The sequence below is a fragment of the Tachysurus fulvidraco genome, chromosome 13 (assembly GCF_022655615.1).
Source record: "Tachysurus fulvidraco isolate hzauxx_2018 chromosome 13, HZAU_PFXX_2.0, whole genome shotgun sequence".
Classification (NCBI taxonomy): Eukaryota; Metazoa; Chordata; class Actinopteri; order Siluriformes; family Bagridae; genus Tachysurus; species Tachysurus fulvidraco.
In genome coordinates this window covers 7,227,354-7,249,813 of record NC_062530.1, presented here as the reverse complement: position 1 = coordinate 7,249,813, position 22,460 = coordinate 7,227,354, and the positions used below count along the sequence as shown (strand labels likewise).

Here is a 22,460-nt window from a genome sequence, read left to right as displayed (position 1 = left end):
ACGTAACCTTTACATATATTCATTAAATATACTAACTGAACAGTTTATATATGCATAATGTTTTGCTCGTAGAAATAAATAGGTGGTTAAGGCTCTGGGTTGTTGATTGAAGGGTTGGGGTTCAAGCCCCAGCACTGCCAAGATGCCACTGTTGGGCATTTGTGCAAGGCTCTTAACCCTCCCTGCTCCAGAGGTGCTGTATTATAGTTGGCCCTGTGTTCTGAAGGGATATTTGGGATATGCGAAGAAAAGAATTCCTCTGTGCTGTAATGTATATATTTGGCAATATTTAAGGCTTCAAGTTGCAAAGTGAATAGAGATTGTTTGTGTTAATTTGAAGTGGATATTTATACTGCAGGTACATTAAGAACTCACTTAGCCTTCTTGCGTAGTATTTTCTGGGACTCAGGGTAATGCACCATGATCTCAGAGAGGTCTTTCTTATCCAGAATGAAGAGGTTAGCAAAGCCATGTGCCACCACATTAGCTGTGCGCCGGTTCCCTCCCCCTACAGCAAGCAAGCTGAGCAAAAAAATTCACATTATACACAAAAATATTGCATGGAAATTTAGGTAATTTATAATACAGTGAAATCTCCAGAACACATGCCTGATTTCCCCAAACACAGATCCAGCCCTCAAAGTCACAAACACAGTTTTACCATCGGGGCCTCCAACCACCTGCACCTCTCCGGCCTTGATGATGTACATCTCCCTGCCGATCTCACCCTGACACAGAAGGGGCAGATTCACTACAGCGACAGAGGGTTACAAGACTTAACCCAATCTTCTATTCCTTTCTATTCAGTGTAAGAACTGACATTTTTTAATACAATATCTTATTGTAAGTCTTAAATTATGCGATTATCCACCACACTATACCAAATCACTGCAAATTCATCGTTACTCAGAAATGACTTTGTTTCTTAAATACTTTATGAATTTTTAATTTACTGTATAATCCTAAGATCTTTGTTTTACAGCTGTTATTATCAAATCTTCTGTTATATAAACGTATTCAACACCTCATGACAGATGCAGTATAAACTATAGAGACTTTTATAACTGTAAAGTCTCCTACCTTCTTACACACATAGTCCCCAGGGAGGTAGACCACAGACTTCAGTCTCTTCAACATGTCAAAAATCATCTGTCTATCACAGCCCTGGGAATGAGAGCAAGACAAATATGAGATGAGAACGCAAGACTTTATTGTGTCGCACTTCAAAAAAGCAAAAGTAAATAAGTAAGTAAGTAAGTAAGTAAATAAATAAATAAATAGATAGTGATTTAAAATATTTGAAATATATTTAGACCTATTTAGTATTTCCTTTTACAACTTAACAAGCAAGATCATTTAACCTATTTCGATTGTTTTAAAATATTTTTAAAATATTCAGAATTTTTTTGTGCTACTTTTATTTCTAGAAAGAGAAAGAATCTGTCAAAAAAAAAAAAAACTGAGAATATTTACTGCTTTTCTACTAATAGGCTTACTAATCTTACATTTGGTATGTTAGAATTGTATAATAGGAAATACAAGAAAATTGACCAACATTCATGATATTTTTACTTGCTGTTACTAGAAGTCATTTTTTTCTTGCAGCGAGATACACTTAACAGTTCTTGGTTTATGACCCTGACGTTCAGAACCTGTGGTGAATTACTATCAGTGTGTCCTTCATTAACAGATAAAATACTGTTTTACTGCATGCAAGCATGAGTTTTCAGGTCACTCACTTGGAAGAGGGCCACTTTGCTGACAATGGTGTAGTTTACATCCACGGCGATGTCCAGACGCATCTTATCAGGAAGCTGGATGAGCAATTCCTGTTCATCTACACACAGAGAGAGCCGACCTTGACTACACTAGGAAAAGGGCACTAGGACTTACCTGAATTTTTGCTAGCAAGTGAAGGAAGAATGTGTCTTAAATGGTCTTAAACCATGTTGTGTTGTTAATGAATTCTCAACTCTTATTTTTCAGAAAGTGTTTATTAATTTTCTATAACTGATTCTGATGCATCATTTTAATACGTCATTGTTTCTACCTTGACGTCGAAGTCACATGAACTTCACAGGATGATTCACAATATGAAAACAGTGGCATTTTCAAGAAAGTTCAGCGTATACAGTAACTGTAGATCGTATTGTCCAGTGTCGGTTTTCTACACAGACAGATTTTTTGCTTTGAGGATTCTCTATAAAGTTTACCGAGCTGGGATTTCTTTTTCTTGTTAACTTGAAGAAAAAGAAAAGGAGAAATTGGTACGGTTTGTAGCCGCTATAATGTACGCAAGTGATAATATGATCTAACTTTATTCACTGAAGTTCAATTGTAAATATAGTCAGATAAAAAGTATGATTTTATTTTTTATTACTCTCTGGTACTTTACTTTATCTGGTCAGACTCTTAATGGTCAGAAATCAGAAGTGGTTAATGTGATAATATTTTAAAAAATTTTTAAAAATTTTTTATAAAAACTTTAATTTTAGATTTGTTTGTAGATGTATTTTGTAGTTTTATTTTATAATACTACTTAAGTATAAATTAGATTTCTGCCCTTTCAGATGAATGTGCGAAGATATAAATGACCAGTTTGCATGTTTATACTCTATGCTAAAAAACAACATATTAACACCAGTGTAACATATACAAAGCTTGAGTTTACTGGAAAAAAATGCTGATCAGCTACATTTTGTGGTGAGAAGGAAATTGGGTACATCTCATTTTATAACCGATCCTTTAAGAAATTAAAAATGACTTTTTAATCAGTGTGTTACATTTGTGTCAATTTTGTATTCATCTGAATTTGTGTATTCTGAATGATTTTCAATTCAATTTGTATAGCATTACAACAATGGCCATTGTTAAAAATTCAGAATATAAAATCTAAAATGTAAATTAAAGTTTACTGTAGATTTATCCCTAATGAGCAAGTCAGAGGGACTGTGCGTTGGCAATGAAAAACTCCCTAAGTATATAAACATTCTCAGCTGAACTTCTATTATTTACATTTTTCCAACTACATTTGCTCTTACCCAGCATGCCTTGCGATTGCCACGTATAGTCATACCAGGTCTTGACTCTGTTCTGAACCTCCCTTGGGATGCGATAAGCAGTCATGTACTTTACTGTGCTATCCACACACGACCTGTAGTACGCCGGTCCTGCAGTAGCTGCTCCTACAACATCTCTCATCTATGCACACAAACTTTTTTTATTGTCTGAAAATATTCTGCAGTATCATAGCCCATTTTTTTCACCTACCTGACCAATCATGATCGAGAAAGCAAACACACCAACGAAGTAATTGACCAGCTGAAAGACGATTTCGAAGACCGTGGTGGGATCTGGGAGGCCTCCAATTGTGATCAGGGTTTTTACAGCAAAATAGTAGCAGCGGATGTAACTGCACAATGAAAGTGCTCACACACACACACACACACACACACACACACACACACACACACACACACACACGTTTTTACTATGTGGTATTGAGAGGTAGCCAAGCTGAAGATGTTGAGGTTCTCTTTGGGAGTGACAAGATTGGACAGGATTAGGAACGTGTACATCAGAGGGACAGCTCATGTTGGACATTTGGAGACAAAGTTAGGGATGCCAGATTAAAATGGATCGGACATGTTCAGAGGAGGGAGAGTGAGTATATTGTTGGAGAATGTTGTACATGGAGCTGCCAGGCAGAAGGCAGAGGAAGGCCAAAGAGAAGGTATATGGATGTAATTAATGATAGGAATTAAGGATATGAAGCTAGTGGGTGCAAGTGTTGAAGATGCAGAAGATAGAGATAGGTGGCGACCCCTGAAGGGAAAAGCCAAAAGAAGAAGATTGAGATAAACACAGAGTTTGGAGTGCATGGTGAAGGAGTCACCTGTTGCCTCTGCCATCGTAGACCCATTTAGTGGAGCCAAGGCCTTCATAATCAGAGCCCCAGTAGAACAGACAGGCATTGCAGTGTAGTGAGTACAGCAAGTACGCACTGGTCCGGATCACTCTGAGAGAAAGACACAAAAAATTTGCTAGAGGACACAAAACTATCCATTTTCTACCGCTTATCCGGGGCCGGGTCGCGGGGGCAGCAGTCTAAGCAGGGATGCCCAGACTTCCCTCTCCCCAGACACTTCCTCCAGCTCTTCCGGGGGAATACCGAGGCGTTCCCAGGCCAGCCGAGAGACATAGTCCCTCCAGCGTGTCCTAGGTCTTCCCCGGGGCCTCCTCCCGGTTGGACATGCCCGGAACACCTCCCCAGGGAGGCGTCCAGGAGGCATCCGAAACAGATGCCCGAGCCACCTCAGCTGACCCCTCTCAATGTGGAGGAGCAGCGGCTCTACTCTGAGCTCCTCCCGAGTGACTGAGCTCCTCACCCTATCTCTAAGGGTGCGCCCAGCCACTCTGCGGAGGAAACTCATTTCGGCCGCCTGTATCCGGGATCTTGTCCTTTCGGTCATGACCCAAAGCTCATGGCCATAGGTGAGGGTAGGAACGTAGATCGACTGGTAAATAGAGAGCTTCGCCTTGCGGCTCAGCTCTTTCTTCACCACAACAGATCAGTATATCGACCGCATCACTGCGGAAGATACACCGATCCGCCTGTCGACCTCCCGCTCCATCCTTCCCTCACTCGTGAACAGGACCCCAAGATACTTAAACTCCTCCACTTGAGGCAGGAACTCTCCACCAACCTGAAGAGGGCAAGCCACCCTTTTCCGGCTGAGAACCATGGCCTCGGACTTGGAGGTGCTGATTCTCATCCCCGCCGCTTCACACTCAGCTGCAAACCGTCCCAGTGCATGCTGAAGGTCCTGATTTGAAGAAGCCAACAGGACAACATCATCTGCAAAAAGCAGAGATGAAATCCTGTGGTCCCCAAACCTGACTCCCTCCGGCCCCCGACTGCGCCTAGAAATCCTGTCCATATAAATAATGAACAGGACCGGTGACAAAGGGCAGCCCTGCCGGAGTCCAACATGCACCGGGAACAAGTCTGACTTACACCCGGCAATGCGAACCAAACTCCTGCTCCGGTCATATAGGGACCGGACAGCCCTTAACAGAGGGCCCCGGACCCCGTACTCCCAGAGCACCCCCCACAGGCCATCACGAGGGACACAGTCAAATGCCTTCTCCAGATCCACAAAACACATGTGGACTGGTTGGGCAAACTCCCATGAACCCTCCAGCAACCTGGTGAGGGTATAGAGATGGTCCAGTGTTCCACGACCAGGACGAAACCCGCATTGTTCCTCCTGAATCCGAGGTTCGACTATCGGCCGAATTCTCCTCTCCAGTACCCTGGCATAGACTTTTCCGGGGAGGCTGAGGAGTGTGATCCCCCTATAGTTGGAACACACCCTCCGGTCCCCCTTCTTAAACAGAGGGACCACCACCCCAGTCTGCCAGTCCAGAGGCACTGTCCCCAACCGCCACGCGATGTTGCAGAGGCGTGTCAGCCAAGACAGCCCCACAACATCCAGAGACTTAAGGTACTCAGGGCAGATCTCATCCACCCCCGGTGCCTTGCCACCGAGGAGCTTCTCAACTACCTCAGTGACCTCAGCTTGGGGGATCGACGAGTCCACAACCGAGCCCTCCACCTCTTCTTCCTTGAAGAAAATAATAACAAGGTCCGTGACGTCGCCCGGTATGGCGCAACCGGGGCCCCACCCTGGAGCCAGGCCCGGGGTTGGGGCTCGCATGCGAGCGCCTGGTGGCCGGGTCTTACCCCACGGGGCCCGGCCGGGCTCAGCCCGAAGGAGCGACGTGGGGCCGATCTCCTGTGGGCCCACCACCTGCAGGAGAAACCGTAAGGGGCTGGTGCAATGTGGATTGGGTGGCAGTCGAAGGCGGGAGCCTCGGCGACCCAATCTCCGGACATGGAATCTGACTCTAGGGACATGGAATGTCACCTCGCTGGGGGGGAAGGAGCCTGAGCTGGTGCGGGAGGTTGAGAGATACCGACTAGAGATAGTTGGGCTCGCCTCCACGCACAGCTTGGGCTCTGGAACCCAACTCCTCGAGAGAGGCTGGACTCTCTACTACTCTGGAGTTGCCCGCGGTGAGAGGTGGCGGGCTGGTGTGGGCTTGCTCATAGCCCCCCAGCTCAGCAGCCATGTGTTGGAGTTCACCCCGGTGAACGAGAGGGTCGTTTCCCTGCGCCTTCGGGTCGGGGAGAGGTCTCTCACTGTTATTTGTGCTTATGGGCCAAATGGCAGTGTAGAGTACCCGACCTTCTTGGCGTCTCTGGAAGGGGTGCTAGAAAGTGCCCCGACTGGGGACTCCGTCGTTCTACTGGGGGACTTCAACGCTCACATGGGCAGCGACAGTGACACCTGGAGGGGCGTGATTGGGAGGAACGGCCCCCCCGAACTGAACCCGAGTGGTGTTCTGTTATTGGACTTCTGTTCTAGTCACAGTTTATCCATAACAAACACCATGTTCAAGCATAAGGGTGTCCATCAGTACACATGGCACCAGGACACCCTAGGTCGGAAGTCGATGATCGACTTTGTGGTTGTTTCATCTGACCTCCGGCCGTATGTCTTGGACACTCGGGTAAAGAGAGGGGCGGAGCTGTCAACTGATCACCACCTGGTGGTGAGTTGGGTCCGATGGCAGGGGAGGAAGTTGGACAGACTTGGCAGACCCAAACGTACTGTGAGGGTCCGTTGGGAACGTTTGGCAGAGTCTCCTGTCAGAGAGATCTTCAACTCTCACCTCCGGCAGAGCTTCAACCAGATCCCGAGGGAGGTTGGAGACATTGAGTCCGAGTGGACCATGTTCTCCACCTCCATTGTTGATGCAGCCGCACGGAGCTGTGGCCGTAAGGCCTCCGGTGCCTGTCGTGGTGGCAATCCCTGAACCCGGTGGTGGACCCCGGAAGTAAGGGATGCCGTCAAGCTGAAGAAGGAGTCCTATCGAGCCTGGTTGGCTCGGGGGACTCCGGAGGCAGCTGATAGTTACCGGAGGGCCAAGCGAGCTTCAGCCCGGGTGGTTGCAGAGGCAAAAACTCGGGTCTGGGAGGAGTTCGGTGAGGCCATGGAGAAGGACTATCGGTTGGCCTCGAAGAAATTCTGGCAAACCGTCCGGCGTCTCAGGAGGGGGAAGCAGTGCCCTGCTCACACTGTTTACAGTGGGAGTGGGAATCTGCTGACTTCGACTGGTGACATCCTCGGACGGTGGAAGGAGTACTTCGAGGATCTCCTCAACCCCACCAACATGTCTTCCATTGACACAAAACTAAAAATATTTAAATTAGACTAATTTTACTTACGAAGGACATGGGGTGATGTAATTATTACTGGGGTTTTAGCCCTGTCCAAATCTGTCATGTCAGTAATTTCTCTTATTGCTAGGTGTGTGTGTGTGTGAGTGTGTGTGTGAGTGTGTGTGTGTGTGTGTGTGTGTGTGTGTGTGTGTGTGTGTGTGTGTGTGTGTGTGTGTATGAAATAAATTCAGTTCATCTGACATTTAAAATAAAACACAATGTTAAGAAAGAATGAAATACATTATCCTGTATATATACACACCTTTTATTGTATGGTATTATAGTTCAACATGTACTTACCTGTAAATGTATGCTTTTTTCATCACCGCTTCCAGACGATCGTTAAATTCAAAGAATGCCATGTACTGACAGAAAGAACAAGCATTAATATTAATATTGTTTTTTTTCCTCTATGCCAAACAGAGATGTATAATCGACTATTAATCGACTATGATAGTTACGGATGTAGAGTACACCGATCAGGCATAACATTATGACCACTGACAGGTGAAGTAAATAAAATTTATATCTCTTCATCACGGCAAATGTTAAGGGGTGGGATATATTAGGAAGCAAGTGAATATTTTGTCCTCAAAGTCAATGTGTTAGAGGAAGGAAAAGGCCAAATTGTGATGGGTTGGAACATCTCCAAGACTGTAGCTCTTGTGGGGTGTTCTGCAGTGGTCAGTATCTCTCAAAAGTGGTCCAAGGAAGGCTCTTTCAGCAGGATAACGGGTCCTGCCATAAAGGACAAAGAAAAAAATGGTTCTGGAATGGTTTGAGGAGCACTACAATGGGTTTGTTGTGTTGCCTTGGACTTCCCTGGAACTCAATCAAGCATCTGTGGGATGTACTGAACAAACAAGTCTGATCCAAGGATCTGCTGCTAACATCTTGGTGCCAGATACCACAACACACCTACAGCGCTCTGGTGGAGTCCATGACTCGACGGGTGAAGGCTGCTTTGACAGCAAAATGGGATCTACAAAATGTTAGGAAGGTGGTCATAATGTTATGCCTGATGAGTGTATGTAATGTATATATGTATGTATGTTTGGTGTAAGTTGTGTATATTAGATCTGGTTTTACCTTTAAAAGACGTGGGAAGCGCAAAATGGATTTAACTCCTGTGAAATAGTACAGAACCTCCAGGGGAAACAGACTGATCATGTCCATCTGAAAATATCAGTCCAAATACCAGTCAAGCACAGGGACAAGCAGACATAGCTACTTGGAAATGTCATGCTTACGCATGAATAACATTAATATTAAAGTAAACATATGGCAAAGTTTCATATACACAATTCCCTCCTTATTGAGATGATGAGCCAATTTAATAAGAACACATGCACACCAGCTCATATATGCAGTTACTGTATCCTTCCTGGCAGCTCAAACTAATCTGGCCATTTTACAATGACTGAATAAATTTGTTAAATTATTAACAATTTACAGTATACTACCCCCATACTGATCGGCATTCTTTAAGACTCCTGTGTAGGCTAGGTCATGTTTCGACTTGCTGTATTTTCTAGTTACGATGGGGTCATCAGAACGCATCTCCTTCACAACTCGGAGACTAGCTGTATTAGTCAGTCAAATTAAAAGGAGGCAGAGTGTGCTCAATGATTACTGATAAAGGGCAAATGTCCAAAACATCCTGTTTCACTAGAAAGTTTGCTTAACATTTACTACACATTGTCATAAGTTCAAGTGCACATATTTACCGCCTTTGCCATGTATTTTAAGGTATTTGTTTTGGGTGACACTGATTTCCAGTACTTGTTCATTACATCCATATAATTTCATTGCAAAGAAAAGAAACTGACGTAAGACACCAGACATGTATTTTGCAATCCACTACAATTAGGGAAAGAGCTATTTTTGTAAATGAGTTGTTTTTGGAAAGTCTTGTGCTCACCTTAAATCGTTCTGTTTTCATGTATTGTTCCCTCATATCCTTTTTATCACACTGAAACACATACATCCGTTGACATCTATTAAAAAACACTATATACAAGTTTCTTTTTAAAAGGTGCTGAGCTTTAAAATGATTTCATGGATGATGTTGTTTGTGTGTATTGTCTAAATATAAGTGCATCATTCACTGTATATCTGTGAAAGCTCATGTATATGTTTCTACCTACCACTATATCTCCCCCACGAACGAACTGTAGTCTGGGCTGAAAGACCACAATGTCCAGGATGTAGATAGTGTCACAGAAATAGTCAGCAAGCAGCCACAGGTGGATGTTCTCTGGAGTCTGATATGGGAACGCCCAACGCACTGGGATCAGCCACACGTTATAATTCCATGCACACATCACGAAAAACAGCCACACCACATAGATTATATCTGCCCAGACAAAAAAACAGACAAATACAAAGCCATCATTTTTGTCCCATAAAACAACTTCACTTGCTCTATAATTCTAGTACATTTCTTAGTGCTAATAAGTAGCATTATTATTATTATTATTATTATTATTATTATTATTATTATTATTATTATTATTATTATTATTATTAATAATAATAATAACATTTTGTAGTTATAATTTTGAGAATAGTAATCAAATAATAAATAATATAAATAATATAATTATTATTATTATTATTATTATTATTATTATTAGTAGTAGTAGTAGTAGTAGTAGTAGTAGTAGTAGTAGTAGTAGTAGTAAAAAATAAAAAAATCTAAACAATGCATTTCAACATGCCATCCTTCTGAACTCACATAAACATCATGTGTCTGACATAATACTTGATAAATAAAACGTCATGTCCCACGTTAAAAAAACCCTTCATAAATCATAAAAATTCATTAAAATGAATAATTTAATAAAATTCATACTATATAGGTAAAATAAATAAAAATAAAAAAAACATTTATAAATTTTATACATTTATAAATTTTAATGTAAATAATCTTATGAATCTTGTATATATATATCATGTGTATATCATATATCAAAATATCATATATCAAAATAATCATGTGAAAATAAATTAATTGTGCAAATAGGACAAGAATCACAAGTGAAAATAAAATGTGTAAAAATCATATCTAAGTGAAAAAAAATTGGATTAATCAAAAAAATTTAAATAAATAAGTAGATGATTTTTTTAAATGATTTGAACATAAAATAATATTAATAATAATAAAAATAAATAAATATAATAAAAACATTATTTTGGAAAATAAATCATTTGTGTAATAAAATCGTAATAAATGTAATAAAATAGATATCATGTATAAAGTAAATCCCATGTAAAAAAGGACACATAAGATGAGAAGTGTCTAAACAAACATGTAATGTAAATGTTAGATGAAAATTGCTGTGTGTAAGTTTTGGTTTTGTTCACACATTTATTTGTTTTTTCTGTTATCTAAAAAAAATGATTTCTAGGAGAAATCATATCACAAGAGAAGCACAAGAGTTAGGTCATTAATTCATTAGCTCACTAGCTTCTGGCCTAAATAAACATAGTGTAAGAGTGAAGAATAGCGTGTTGCTGTAATTCAGGAGCACTGATTCTCACCAGTGAAAGGATCGATGCTGGATGGGAAACGATACTCTATGATGCTTCTCATCCAGTCTGGTATCGGTGGTATCTTGGGCACTTTGACTTGGTAGCCCATGAACTCCAGGAACTGCTCCTCTTCGGTCTCACCAACAGCAGGAACATCTTTCTTCTCCTCGGGTGGAGGAGGCGGAGGAGGTGGAGGAGGTGGAGCAGCAACGGCCTTTTTGGAAGGTGCTACATATTCGGACAAACAAAGTGAAATGTTGGAATTGCATTTCGTTCTTGAAAGCATGCATTCACATAATATGACTGGCCTTTTTAACAGTACATTGGTGACGACTTATCAGACATTTTTAATCAGTAAACCCAAATCAATAATTTTGTGGCTGCAAGTCTGGTAGAAAATTAGTCTGGACACTGTTGGCTTTCAGTAAGAGACCTCTTAAGTTTAGTTTTCTTTTTAAGAGAGTAACATTTTCACCCTGTTGATAGCCTTACACAGAATTTTAATGGTGGAGGATAACACCTTCAAATTTTAAGTGATTATGAAGAAGCACTTGGGACGTCTCAGAAAGAAGAAATGGGTTTGATATCACCAGTTAAGTAGATAGACATATTTGTGTGAAAAACTAACCTATGAAATCTATGAAATTATTGCCTCTAGTATGCTAGAGTAAAGACATGAAAAACTACAAATTCTTAAAACCCAATGTCTACTTTCATATGACCTTCATATTAAACACCACTGTGGAGTGTGACATGATAAAGACATTCAACAAAACAGTATGGTGGCCTTTGGTAAAAAGAGTCAAAGGAAAAAAAATGGAGGGCATTTTGCTAATACAGTTTGAGTACAATTCTCTATAGACTATGTGATTACATTGGTATTAAGATTACAAGATGACTCTAGTAACAGAGCTTGTGATAAAGTGTTCTCTCTGTCGCTTTACATGATGAAGGTCCTTTAACATTATTGTTGTGCAATTGAGGAAAATTACTGTATTCTGATTGCGTCATTCAGCCCATTAGCAGAAAATTGGTCACATTTAGCCTTTGCCACAATGGTATTTGTAACTGTCCAATGGGTTTTGAATCCTCCTATAGATGAACATTTACATGTATGTCATATCAGGGATTATACTCTGAGATTTGAATCATTTTGTTGTCATTGCAATGGCACTAAATCAGCCGTCTGTGAGTTTGCTGATCTCAAATTGTTTTACGCTATAGGAATTTTGTCTCTGAATTTTGTCTTTGAGATGGAAAGTCACTTCAGCACCTTCTATGTTTTAATGTTCACCCCTCCAATGCAAATCCACATTCATGTAGAATCTATGGCATGTTAATTTAAATCAAAGCACTCCTGGGAACATATGGTAGCCTAGTTACTCCATAATGAAACCTTATACTGATTTTTCCTTTTATTGACAAACATCTACTCACTTGCTGTGGGACTCTCTTCTTCAGACTCATCTGGGTCAATCAGCCTCTCTTTAGTCCGCTCTGTTCGTTCTTTAAACAGCTTGATCAGCTCCTGCAGACGCTCGTTAACCACAACACTTGTCTGACTGGCCGAAGAAAGAGGACGCTCTCTACAAAAAATACAGCAGATTAAACCGGGAGTACACTTATAAGTAAGTATAAGTACAAATAACAATGACAAATTGCTCCATATTTTAGCTGCCCCTTTCTCTCTGTGTTTTGGTCTGGTATTCTAAGCCCAATTTCTGTCCCTGTTAGGATGTTTTAATAGAAATCAATCATTAGTCAAAAATTGGCTATATTTTAGACACCGGACTCTAATCATAATGCTTAATGCTTTAAATTGATATTGCACACTGTGGCTCCAATTCCTGTATTTAAATGGTTTCCTTTCCATGTCTTTAAACAGCAACACAAACATACTGCACTCTTAATCTTAATCTATGTATGATGAAATGATAATGGGTGGGATGTAAAAAAGAATAGCCAAAGATGCCCTTAAAGTTTTCACAGTCATTAGGTTGAAATGCTTATGATCTATTTTTTAGTAGTATTTCTTTATTAGGAGGGCAACTAAGCATGACTGTATATTATTTTTAGTGTTTCTATTAGTTTCTGTTCATTGTAAGTTTGTTGGTTGTACTATTCCTTAAACAAGACTGATCCAGAGAAGGCCAGTCACTCACTCTTCCTCCACAGTGAGGAGGCCACGCTGGCTGGTCAGATCTTCCTCTTTCTCCATTTCTTTCTCTTCAGCTTGTTCATCTGGCTGGGTAACCCTCCTGAATTAAAAGACAAACAGACAAAGCATGCAGGATTAGCTAAAAGAAAAACATTAAAAGAAGTCAATCAAACTACAATTTTAAATGTGGAGTTGTTTAAGTAAAGGGTTTGAAATCAAGGACTCACTCAACAAGCACTGCTTTGCTGTAGCATGTTAGAAAGTAAAGGTAAAAAAAATTAAAGACATGATATTAGATATCACTTACTGATATGATAAAATTCAATGCCATTTCACTATAGGAGAATTGCATTCCACTTCACCAGCTTTCAAAGTGAGGCTCACCTCTGGTTGGCCATCACAGGAATGGGAATAGTGAGGGTGCCACCGTTTGACTCCTGGGGTTCAACAATTTGAGGCACAGTAGGAATGGATCCGTCATCAACTTCCTCTACATTCAGATGAGGACATTCTGAGATAGCATCAAAATACATTTCAGAAATCCTTTACTTTTTATTTGAAGGTAATAGTAAGTCATGCAACAGGACTTTTTTTTAACAACACATTCCTTATTCATATTCATTATAATTAACCTCCTCATTATTTCAGATCAGTGGTGAAAATACTTCAGATTTACAGTATGGCGCAAGACTTACTACTAATACATAAGGCCCCTAACACCTTGTGATCAAACAGCTCATAATTACAGCATCTATAGTTCAGCAACAAAAGTGTAGCACAGTACATCCAAGCATAACACAACAGGCTAACACAGACCAGTATCTAGTTCACCTAAGTGTTTACTTGAGGACTGCTGGACTTCAGAATAAAGGGATGTACAGTATGAAGTTGAAGTGCCTCAGATTCAGTATGAAACAAGTGTTGCTAGGGGTGATGGGATACTCTATGCCTTGGGTTCTGTGAAGGTTTGTTTTGTTTCAATGCACCAGCTATAAACAAAATTGTAGTCTATGTCTGCTGTGCTTAGTATTTCCTACTAAGGCTTAAGCCTGTCGATGCGCAGGAGAATTTTCTGGCAGCGTTGCTGAGCCAGATTTGTGAGAGCTCCTGGTACAGTGTAAGTGGGTCTTGAGGCAGGGAGAACAATTTGCGAGAGGAGAAGTTGTATTTCCTCAGCAGCTGGTTGGAGCTACTGAGTCACTGGAAAGTGTGAGTAAAGCACAGCATTCTGTGTTTTGCTGCAGAAGAGCTAGATGGTGCTTCAAGCAGGTAGACAAGCAAGTGTTGGATGTTACTGCAAATATGGTGTGTTATGCTTTGTAATAAATAGCATAAATAACTAATTTAAAATGATCAATGTTGTTGTAAAAGTAATACAAAACATAGTGATACAGTAAGATTGTTTCCTTTGAGTGTAATCCAATGGACGAGACAACGTCCAATATAAAACACAGCCTTCTGAATAACAACAGACTGTTTACTATTCTAGGTTCTTTACAAATGTATATCTAACACATGTGGAGTGTCTTGAGGATCCACACTGACCTCCACATTCCTCTTTAAGTGCCTCATTTTCCTGTAGAGAGATGAGAAGTTGTTAGTATGTTGGCCAAAATACTGTAGCAATCCCTGGAAAAGTAAGCCTATAGAAAATCTACGCCTAAATACAGACCCCTAACTACAGAACTCAAATCTGTAAGTTTGTGACAAGACAAGAATTCGTGTTAAAATTGGCAGGAGCCAGATGAGATGGTGGACATCTTTAAAGGATCTGGCTAAGGTATAGTATGTCCAACTAGATAGACACCCTGGACAGACCCAAAATCTGCAAAAGAGGTTGTATCTTACAGGTGGCCAGGGATCCTACAGGAGAAGCTGAAATCTGTGTTTCTCGATGTATAAGTCTGGAATTACTTTTCCAGCTGGTTGTCACCATTTACAATGACAGGATAGTAAGCATTGGAACAGCAAAACTTAAATTTCAATATTAGAATTGGAATCCTTCTACCATCAGTCCTAATTTCCCAAGCAATTTCAAAAAGCCCAAGCAGTAGCTAGCCCCATTTTTGAAATCCCTGGCATCCATACAATTCCAATCCCTAACTGCAAATACAGATTCACAAAGCCTATATGTGGTTGCCAAATAGCAATCATTATGCTTCCAATAGTCAGCTGATGCAGCAGAATAGTATTCTTTAAAATGGGAATCATTACTTGCAGTTTTAGAATAGCAATCCCTAATTGCGATCAAATACCAAACCAGTCATTACTGCACTGATTTATTTTATTACCTGTATAACAGCTGGAGGAGAGGGACATGAAACAGCTGAGGGTACAACTGGAGTCAGTACAGGTGAAGGGCTCTTTTCTTTTGCAGGATCTTCTCCCTCAGGTTCTGCTTGAACAGTTGGCTCTAATGGTGGAGTGTGTACTATCTCAGCTTGACTTTTAGGTGTGGATTCCTTTGGAGGAGGTTGCTCTGGTGACTCCTCCTTTTGTGTTTTAAGCTCCTCAACAGGGCACACATCCACCAGACACCTGCACATGGAGTTTAAAAAAAAAAGAGATTGCAATAGGAGCAACATAACCCCACAAATCCTGAAGATGTCTGGTTCCTCAGTGTTGCACTAACAAGCAATGTTAGCCTAACCATTAACCCAGATTCAGTAACCACTTTATTATGTTCAGGGTAATAATGAATCTTATAACACAGAAAAACATCCTGACGAGTCAGTAAATTACAAGGTTTAAATCAGGGTTTAAATTACAGGGTTTAAATGACCCAAAATATTTTCTACAAGTGCTTGCAAATATCCTCTCTCTTTCGCCATAATCACAGTACATAATCTGATTGAGGAACTCTATTAAATATCAACAGCAGACATTATTTAGAGGTTCAGTGTGTTCATGCGATTATCCTTTAAGCTTTTTGCTACAATGCTGGCTTTAAAATCTAGGATACAGGGCTATGAGATCTGACTGATACCAAATTGTATTTAGACACAAATGAAGCAAATTGTTCAAGATGGCTGCATAACATTAACATAACACAATTTTTATAGAACACTACTGTATTTCCGTTTGTGATATTCATTTACAAAATACCAGGATAAAGAGTTTGGAAATGCAGGATATGTGTGGGGAAACATACCTCTTAATGTCTGCTCTGTTTACAATGGAGTTGCAGTAAAAGTTGTAACACACACAAAAAAAAACCTTTCAGTTCAACACCATAATTAATTTAGTTCAAGCCAGAAATCCTAACGCGAGCTGTCTAAACTCTACTCAGCGTCTTGCCATAAAAGCTAGCTGGGCAGGAAACATTCATTTGGAAGGGATGAGTCATATAAACATGTGGTGAAGTAAATGAGGATGAAGCCAATCGTTAGGACCTGAGGTCATTTCTCAAATAAGATTCTGACCAGAAGACAAGAATAGATGCACATTTTGGAAAGGGCAGTACCCATTGTCCAAGATGAAGACTAATCACATTATATCCGGTGTTTGGTCTATTTAAAAAGTACAAGTAAGTAAATAAATATAACAGGTACATGGGTCAGGCACAAGCAGTCGTGTTTAAGCACCCAACCTGCAGCAGAACCAGAGTACAATTTTAAAGTGTGTTTGGAGGGTCAGCTGTAGAAATATAGTAAAGATATATAAATACAACTGTTTCACAAGTGCTAGGATTTCAACTCACAACCTTTCCATAATCCATAATACGTCTTAACCAAATACTCAGAGCTTCAGATATGGTATTTCTCCCAGCTTTTAGTCATTTCATAACTCTGTATGTCATCAGCACCAGTAAAAATTAAGCAGTGTGCAATTCGTCTTACTTATAAAATGATGTATTATTATATACAGGAATAACTGATTAAAATTGTGCATACATTTTTGATAGATGGCAGACACTAGTTAGCAGTAGACTTGTTTTTAGAAGTACTACATGTCTGAGCAGGTTAAAAAAAAGTATTTTGTGTAACAGTACCAGCTTTTAATGGCTCTCTTAGTTTTAAAATGGGAAGCTGAGGTGGGAGTAAGAGGTGGGAGTAAGTCACACATGTGCAAGTCAGGAATGTCAAGTTAAAGTCAAGTCGAGTCTTTTTTTAATATTTGTCAAGCAAGTATCAAGTCTCAAATTTGCGACTTAAGTCTGACTCGAGTCATATGACTCGAGTTCCTCATCTCTGCTAATTAGTTCATCAGAATTTTGTACCGATCATTTTTTAGTATCCATCATACTTAAGTTTGGGTGCTACTTTTATGTCCTTAGTTGTTGAACACTCTTACTCAGCATTTTTACTTTCTCCGCTGTCTTCCTCACTCTCCTCACGCAGCGGCTGTAACCTGTATGGCAAGCCACAAACAACGAACAACTCATCAGTGTCCAAAAAGGCACCAGACAAAGAGAATCTACAGCAAAGGGAAGTGAAAAAGCATAACTTTGAGCATTGGGCATGCAACAAAGGGTAAAGAGTGGAAGGAAAGACATGAGGGAAGACAGAGACTTACTCTGGGTCATCTTCGTTCTCTTCCTCCTGGATGTTGGAGAGTCTTTGAAGAAAGAGAAACAGTGAAAAGATAAATAATGAAGAATGTGTGAATTATTTTGGTCATATTTTATATGATGTTAACCACTAATAATGGTTACACAATTGCACTTAACTCTATTGAACGCTTAAAGATAGAGAAATAATTTACTATCACAGTATATGGTGTCACTAAATCAATGACCATTCTTATTTGCATATTTGCCATGTCAACATCCATTATTGAATAAACACAACAAGTACCCACTTTAAAAAAATGGCTCGTGCTTTCACATTAGTGAGGAACAAATGGACAGGTCTGCATGAATGAATGACAGACCTCTCAAAATCTACGAATGAGGCAATTATGTTGTGAAAATGCCACCACATGAGCCAACATCATCAACTCACTGCATCTTTAGCTACAGAGATTTAGTTTTAGAGATAGAGATATATTAATTTAATGAATGAATATACGTATATAGTAAACTGTTCAAATCGTTTATGTTGTGTTGTGTGTGTATATTTAAAATTGCATTTCAGACTTACCAATACCTGTCAGATTAATTGGGAATTATCAGTAGAACCTGTTACTCAATATAAATTAGAGATAAGACAAATTGATTATCTGTGTGTGTGTGCCCTGCGATGGGTTGGCACTCCGTCCAGGGTGTATCCTGCCTTGATGCCCGTGACCCGAGAAGATAAGCATTATAAAATGAATGAATGAATGAACAAATTGATTGTGTTTAAGATTTTCATTGAAATTATGAAGAGACCAGGTTAGCCACCCCATAACAGCTAGTAAGGCTAGGGGCGCTACAGTTGTTTTCGGATTTGTTGTTCTGATTTTGGATTTGTTATTTTGATTTGCATTTTCCTGGCACCGTAGTTTTATAACACCAGGTAAAAATGACAAGCGTGAAAAGTTCCTCTATTCGGGGTTAAGCGCAGTGTGAAAAGCTCTTTTTAAAGTATCTTATTTAATACAGTCAAATGATGATTTTAATTCCTGACAGTCCTGACAGCAAGAATAAGACATAGCACCAATCACTAATGTATCATAGGCTTTTTATAGCTCACTATTATCTTTCAGTTGTTTAGAACCAGCAGTTATTATCATGCTAGCAAACATTTGTGTGATAATGCGGTTGTGAGTTAGCATTAGCTAATACGTTCCTCTGTGAAGTAAAATAAATCTTTCTTATATAGTTCTTTTATAGTTAAAGTAAATTCAAGAATTGAATGAAGACATGAAGGAAGTTGGCAGCTTTTACCAGAGGATACATTTTGAAAGATTAGTAGTTGCACTGTTACTTGAGTAAAGATTTCATGTAATTTTACCACCGCTCTGTATATAGAGAACATTAGCTGGGAATTTCATATTGTATTTCATGTATATTGGATATTGTAAATGGTTTAAATTGGAGGGTTTTTTGATTGTTTGTGGGTGAATATGAATCTGCGTGTACAGTATATACTGTATGTGTGTGTGTGTGTGTGTGTGTGTGTGTGTGTGTGTGTGTGTGTGTGTGTGTGTGTGTGTGTGTGAGAGAGAGAGAGAGAGAGAGAGAGAGAGAGAGAGAGAGAGAGTGAGTGTGAGAGAGAGAGAGAGAGAGAAAGATTGAGAGAAAGAGAGTGAGAGAGAGAGAGCAAGAGAGAGAGAGAGAGACTTACAACTCTCCACTGTCTGGTTCAGAGAGGGGTTCTGGCTCTGTAACTCTGATTACAGTGTGTTCCTCCTCCAGCTGTCTCACTGCCAGTTCAGCAGCCTGACGTGCCAGCACCTCTGCCATCCTCGCCGCCTCCAGATGCTCACGCTCCAGCCTGTATGTTCATTAATTCATTCATCCATTCAAACAGCTACTATACTCAACTGTACAATACTTGTACTATGCTATGCTAATTTATGCTACTGTATACTATATTACGATCTACTTTACTCTGTTCTACTCTACTGTACTATCTTCACAATGATAATGATCTGCCTGTCTCAAAATCGTTCTCAGGATGTATATTTCAGATTTAAGTGACCCAAACCACTTAAAAAAGAAATAAAAAAATAAGCTTAATGGATATTAATTTTTCTCTATCGATAGAGTGAAGTGGAAATATTGCATTAATCCTTTTGGACTAATGGGGTTATAATTTTTTTTTCAGTTATATCAATTATTTTTTAAAAATTATTTTACAATAGCATGAATTAAAGAAGAAATCTAGAGGACACCAGATGTTAAGTCTAATTAGTGTTTGGACCAAATGTGCATCAGATTGCTGCCTTGTGTCTGCCTTTATACAGCATATTTGCAGTTGCTTTATAACTATACAAAAGTGTTTAAATGCTATCGTACATTGCACCAAATATGACAAATGTTTTATTCCGTTTTATTAGATGATTTTAAATATTTTAATATAGATCTGTTTCTTCATGATTGAACATTTTTATTCATGATTAAACATTGCTTAGAAATACCAGCTTGACATCTACAGACATAGACAAGACTTTGCTAAGTCCTGAGGAATGGATCAAATTTAGTTTATGCTTATAAACAGAAAAAATGTAATATTTGTTGTACATCATAACATTGAAGCCAATGGCTTGTCCCTTACCTCTCTTGCAAAGAGACCAAAGCGGCTTCCTCAGCCTCGCGTCTAATGTTCTCTATCAAAGGAGTCCAGCGCTCTGTTTGTGTCTCAGCATCCTCCTGCTGCATGAACAGCATATTAGGTGTGGTGTAGTGTAGGGTGTCCTGCAGAGGTTGAGTATGATCCTCAACCTGAACTTCAGCCTGTTTCTCCAAACAGCTCTGCTCCACCTGCTGCTGCTCCCAGTCTGAGACCACCTCCTCCAGCACCATGTCCCTCTCCAGAACCAGGTTCTCCTCCTGCACAAAGTCCTCCTGCAGGATGAAGACTAAGATAAAAAGGAAAAAAAACAGACATGGCTGTGACCTAATCAATATTTTTTATAATCATTAATTTCTTAACAACTAACTTGAAATGTTCAATGCCTTATTACACTCAAATTCAACTTCATTTATATAGCCCAAATTTTGTGGACACCTGATATTTACACCCATATGTGAGTCTTTCTCTAACCGTTGCCACAAAGTTGGAAGCACACAGTCGTCTAGATCGACTTTGTATGCTGTGGCTTTAAGATTTAATTTTACTTGAGATGTCCTGGAAGACATGGTTTGCCAAGATCAGTGTAGCCTTGATTGGTTTGCACAAAGCCCTGACCTGACCTCAAACCTAGAAAACCTTGACAATAACAGTTATTTCGTCAAAGGAAAGAATATACTAAAAATGAGCTTTTCTAACTCCAGGCCTGAAGAGGGCAGAGAACCCAAATGTACATGTGGAACTTATGATTTAGCCAGCGTTGCTGGAGGGGCTGCTTTCACCTGCCAGATAAGCATGGGTATAAAATGTTTGTGGTTAGCTTTGCCACTCCTTTTTATTGCTTGTATTCCTCAACTCGAAAACAAGAAACACACAGCTCATTGTTCAACCCTAAAGACGCAACTGGTATGTAATGTTTTGGATGATTTACTATGTTGCATTCAGTGTTTAGCACAAATTAAATGTTTAATTCTAGTAGAAGTGATGATTCATTTTATCTTGAATGTATCTTTAGTGCAGATCATGTTGCAGGGAAGTAATTGTATGAAATGTTAGATTAAATCGAGATCTTTAAACAATCCCTTTACTTAAAAGCCATGCTTTGTTGTTTTGTCATGCATTGTTTATTGTGTGAAGTAATGTATGTTTCTTTTCTGATTATCTTTAAGGTTATCAACCTACTGCCTATTGCCTACTGCCTATTGCCTATTCCTTAGTCTGTAGTTCATAATCCTATGCCATTCATTTCATTCAACTATATTCAACAATTCAACTGTTTCAACATATTACCAATAATATAATATTACCATCAAAACATCTGGAAGAAAAATAAAAATACCAGAAAGGAATTGAGTTGTCCCTTTGCATCCTTCATGTGTTGAACAAGCCGTTTTCAAGTTTGGGCAGAGCTGAGTGATTAAGACAACATGACAACAGTAAAGAGGGACTAAATCTGGAATGGGATATTTAACCATCACATATAGTTGTGATTAATCAGGGCTCCACATAATTTCAGCTATATTGTGTATCTGGCTATTATGAAACCTTACATTTGTAAGCATGAGCTGTTTATTTAAATGATACAATAAGAAAAAGGACAATATCAATGCCTCTGTATGGGAAAATCTAAGATTACAGCTTTGTCACACTGGCACTACAATTATGTGAAAAAAAGGTCTCGAAAAAAAAAAAACCACCATGCAAGTAACTTTAGAAACATGTATGAATAAAATGTATACTTATTAGTACATCTACTGCATGTACATGTAATAAACCTGTAATATAAAGAGTTTAAAGATAGAGAGGCTTTTTTTTTGTCATGTATACATTACAGCACAGTGAAATTCTTTCTCGCAACTCCCAAGTTTGAAAGTTTGGGTCAGAGCGCAGGGTCAGCCATGATACAGCACCCCTGGAGCAGAGAGGTTGAGGTCCTTGCTCAAGAACCTAACTGTGGCAGCTTAGCAGTGCCGGGGCTTGAACCCAATCCTCCTATCTACAACCCAGTAACTTAGCCACTATGCAGCTGCACGACTGTCAGAGCTGCTTTTATGGAAAATTATCCAACACTTTGTGAACAATTCAGAATTCAGCTTAGTTTTAAATTTGTAGTCTCATTAACAGTCAAAGGACCGTGAGATACCTGAATATCCCATTGGCAAAGTGTCATGATAAAACTACATCTTGTTTTATTTTCTATAAGGCTCTGGATAATAATCTCAAACCACACAGAGCATTTCAGCATTTAAAAAATTGTTTATTAAATATAACAGTTAGCAAACATTTTTAATAAGGTCAGCCTGGGCAAAGCCAACCGCAGCAG

General features: G+C 39.6%; 1 protein-coding gene across 1 annotated transcript in view; it reads right to left on the bottom strand.

Annotated features, from left to right (window-relative positions):
* The window catches only part of cngb1a (cyclic nucleotide gated channel subunit beta 1a), a 34,442-nt gene that overhangs the window by 5,052 nt on the left and 6,930 nt on the right, over positions 1 to 22,460 (bottom strand). The window contains exons 10-31 of the mRNA XM_047822544.1: positions 20,123 to 20,426; positions 19,190 to 19,339; positions 17,496 to 17,537; positions 16,132 to 16,146; positions 15,272 to 15,518; positions 14,526 to 14,556; positions 13,365 to 13,491; positions 13,208 to 13,225; positions 12,985 to 13,080; positions 12,260 to 12,408; positions 10,832 to 11,050; positions 9,436 to 9,644; positions 9,210 to 9,260; positions 8,378 to 8,464; positions 7,589 to 7,653; positions 3,896 to 4,018; positions 3,271 to 3,412; positions 3,042 to 3,201; positions 1,740 to 1,837; positions 1,081 to 1,164; positions 610 to 728; positions 376 to 522 (exon numbers count right to left, since the gene is read on the bottom strand). Coding sequence (XP_047678500.1) covers positions 376 to 522; positions 610 to 728; positions 1,081 to 1,164; positions 1,740 to 1,837; positions 3,042 to 3,201; positions 3,271 to 3,412; positions 3,896 to 4,018; positions 7,589 to 7,653; positions 8,378 to 8,464; positions 9,210 to 9,260; positions 9,436 to 9,644; positions 10,832 to 11,050; positions 12,260 to 12,408; positions 12,985 to 13,080; positions 13,208 to 13,225; positions 13,365 to 13,491; positions 14,526 to 14,556; positions 15,272 to 15,518; positions 16,132 to 16,146; positions 17,496 to 17,537; positions 19,190 to 19,339; positions 20,123 to 20,426 — 2,683 coding nt within the window. The remainder of the gene's footprint in view (positions 1 to 375; positions 523 to 609; positions 729 to 1,080; positions 1,165 to 1,739; positions 1,838 to 3,041; positions 3,202 to 3,270; positions 3,413 to 3,895; positions 4,019 to 7,588; positions 7,654 to 8,377; positions 8,465 to 9,209; positions 9,261 to 9,435; positions 9,645 to 10,831; positions 11,051 to 12,259; positions 12,409 to 12,984; positions 13,081 to 13,207; positions 13,226 to 13,364; positions 13,492 to 14,525; positions 14,557 to 15,271; positions 15,519 to 16,131; positions 16,147 to 17,495; positions 17,538 to 19,189; positions 19,340 to 20,122; positions 20,427 to 22,460) is intronic.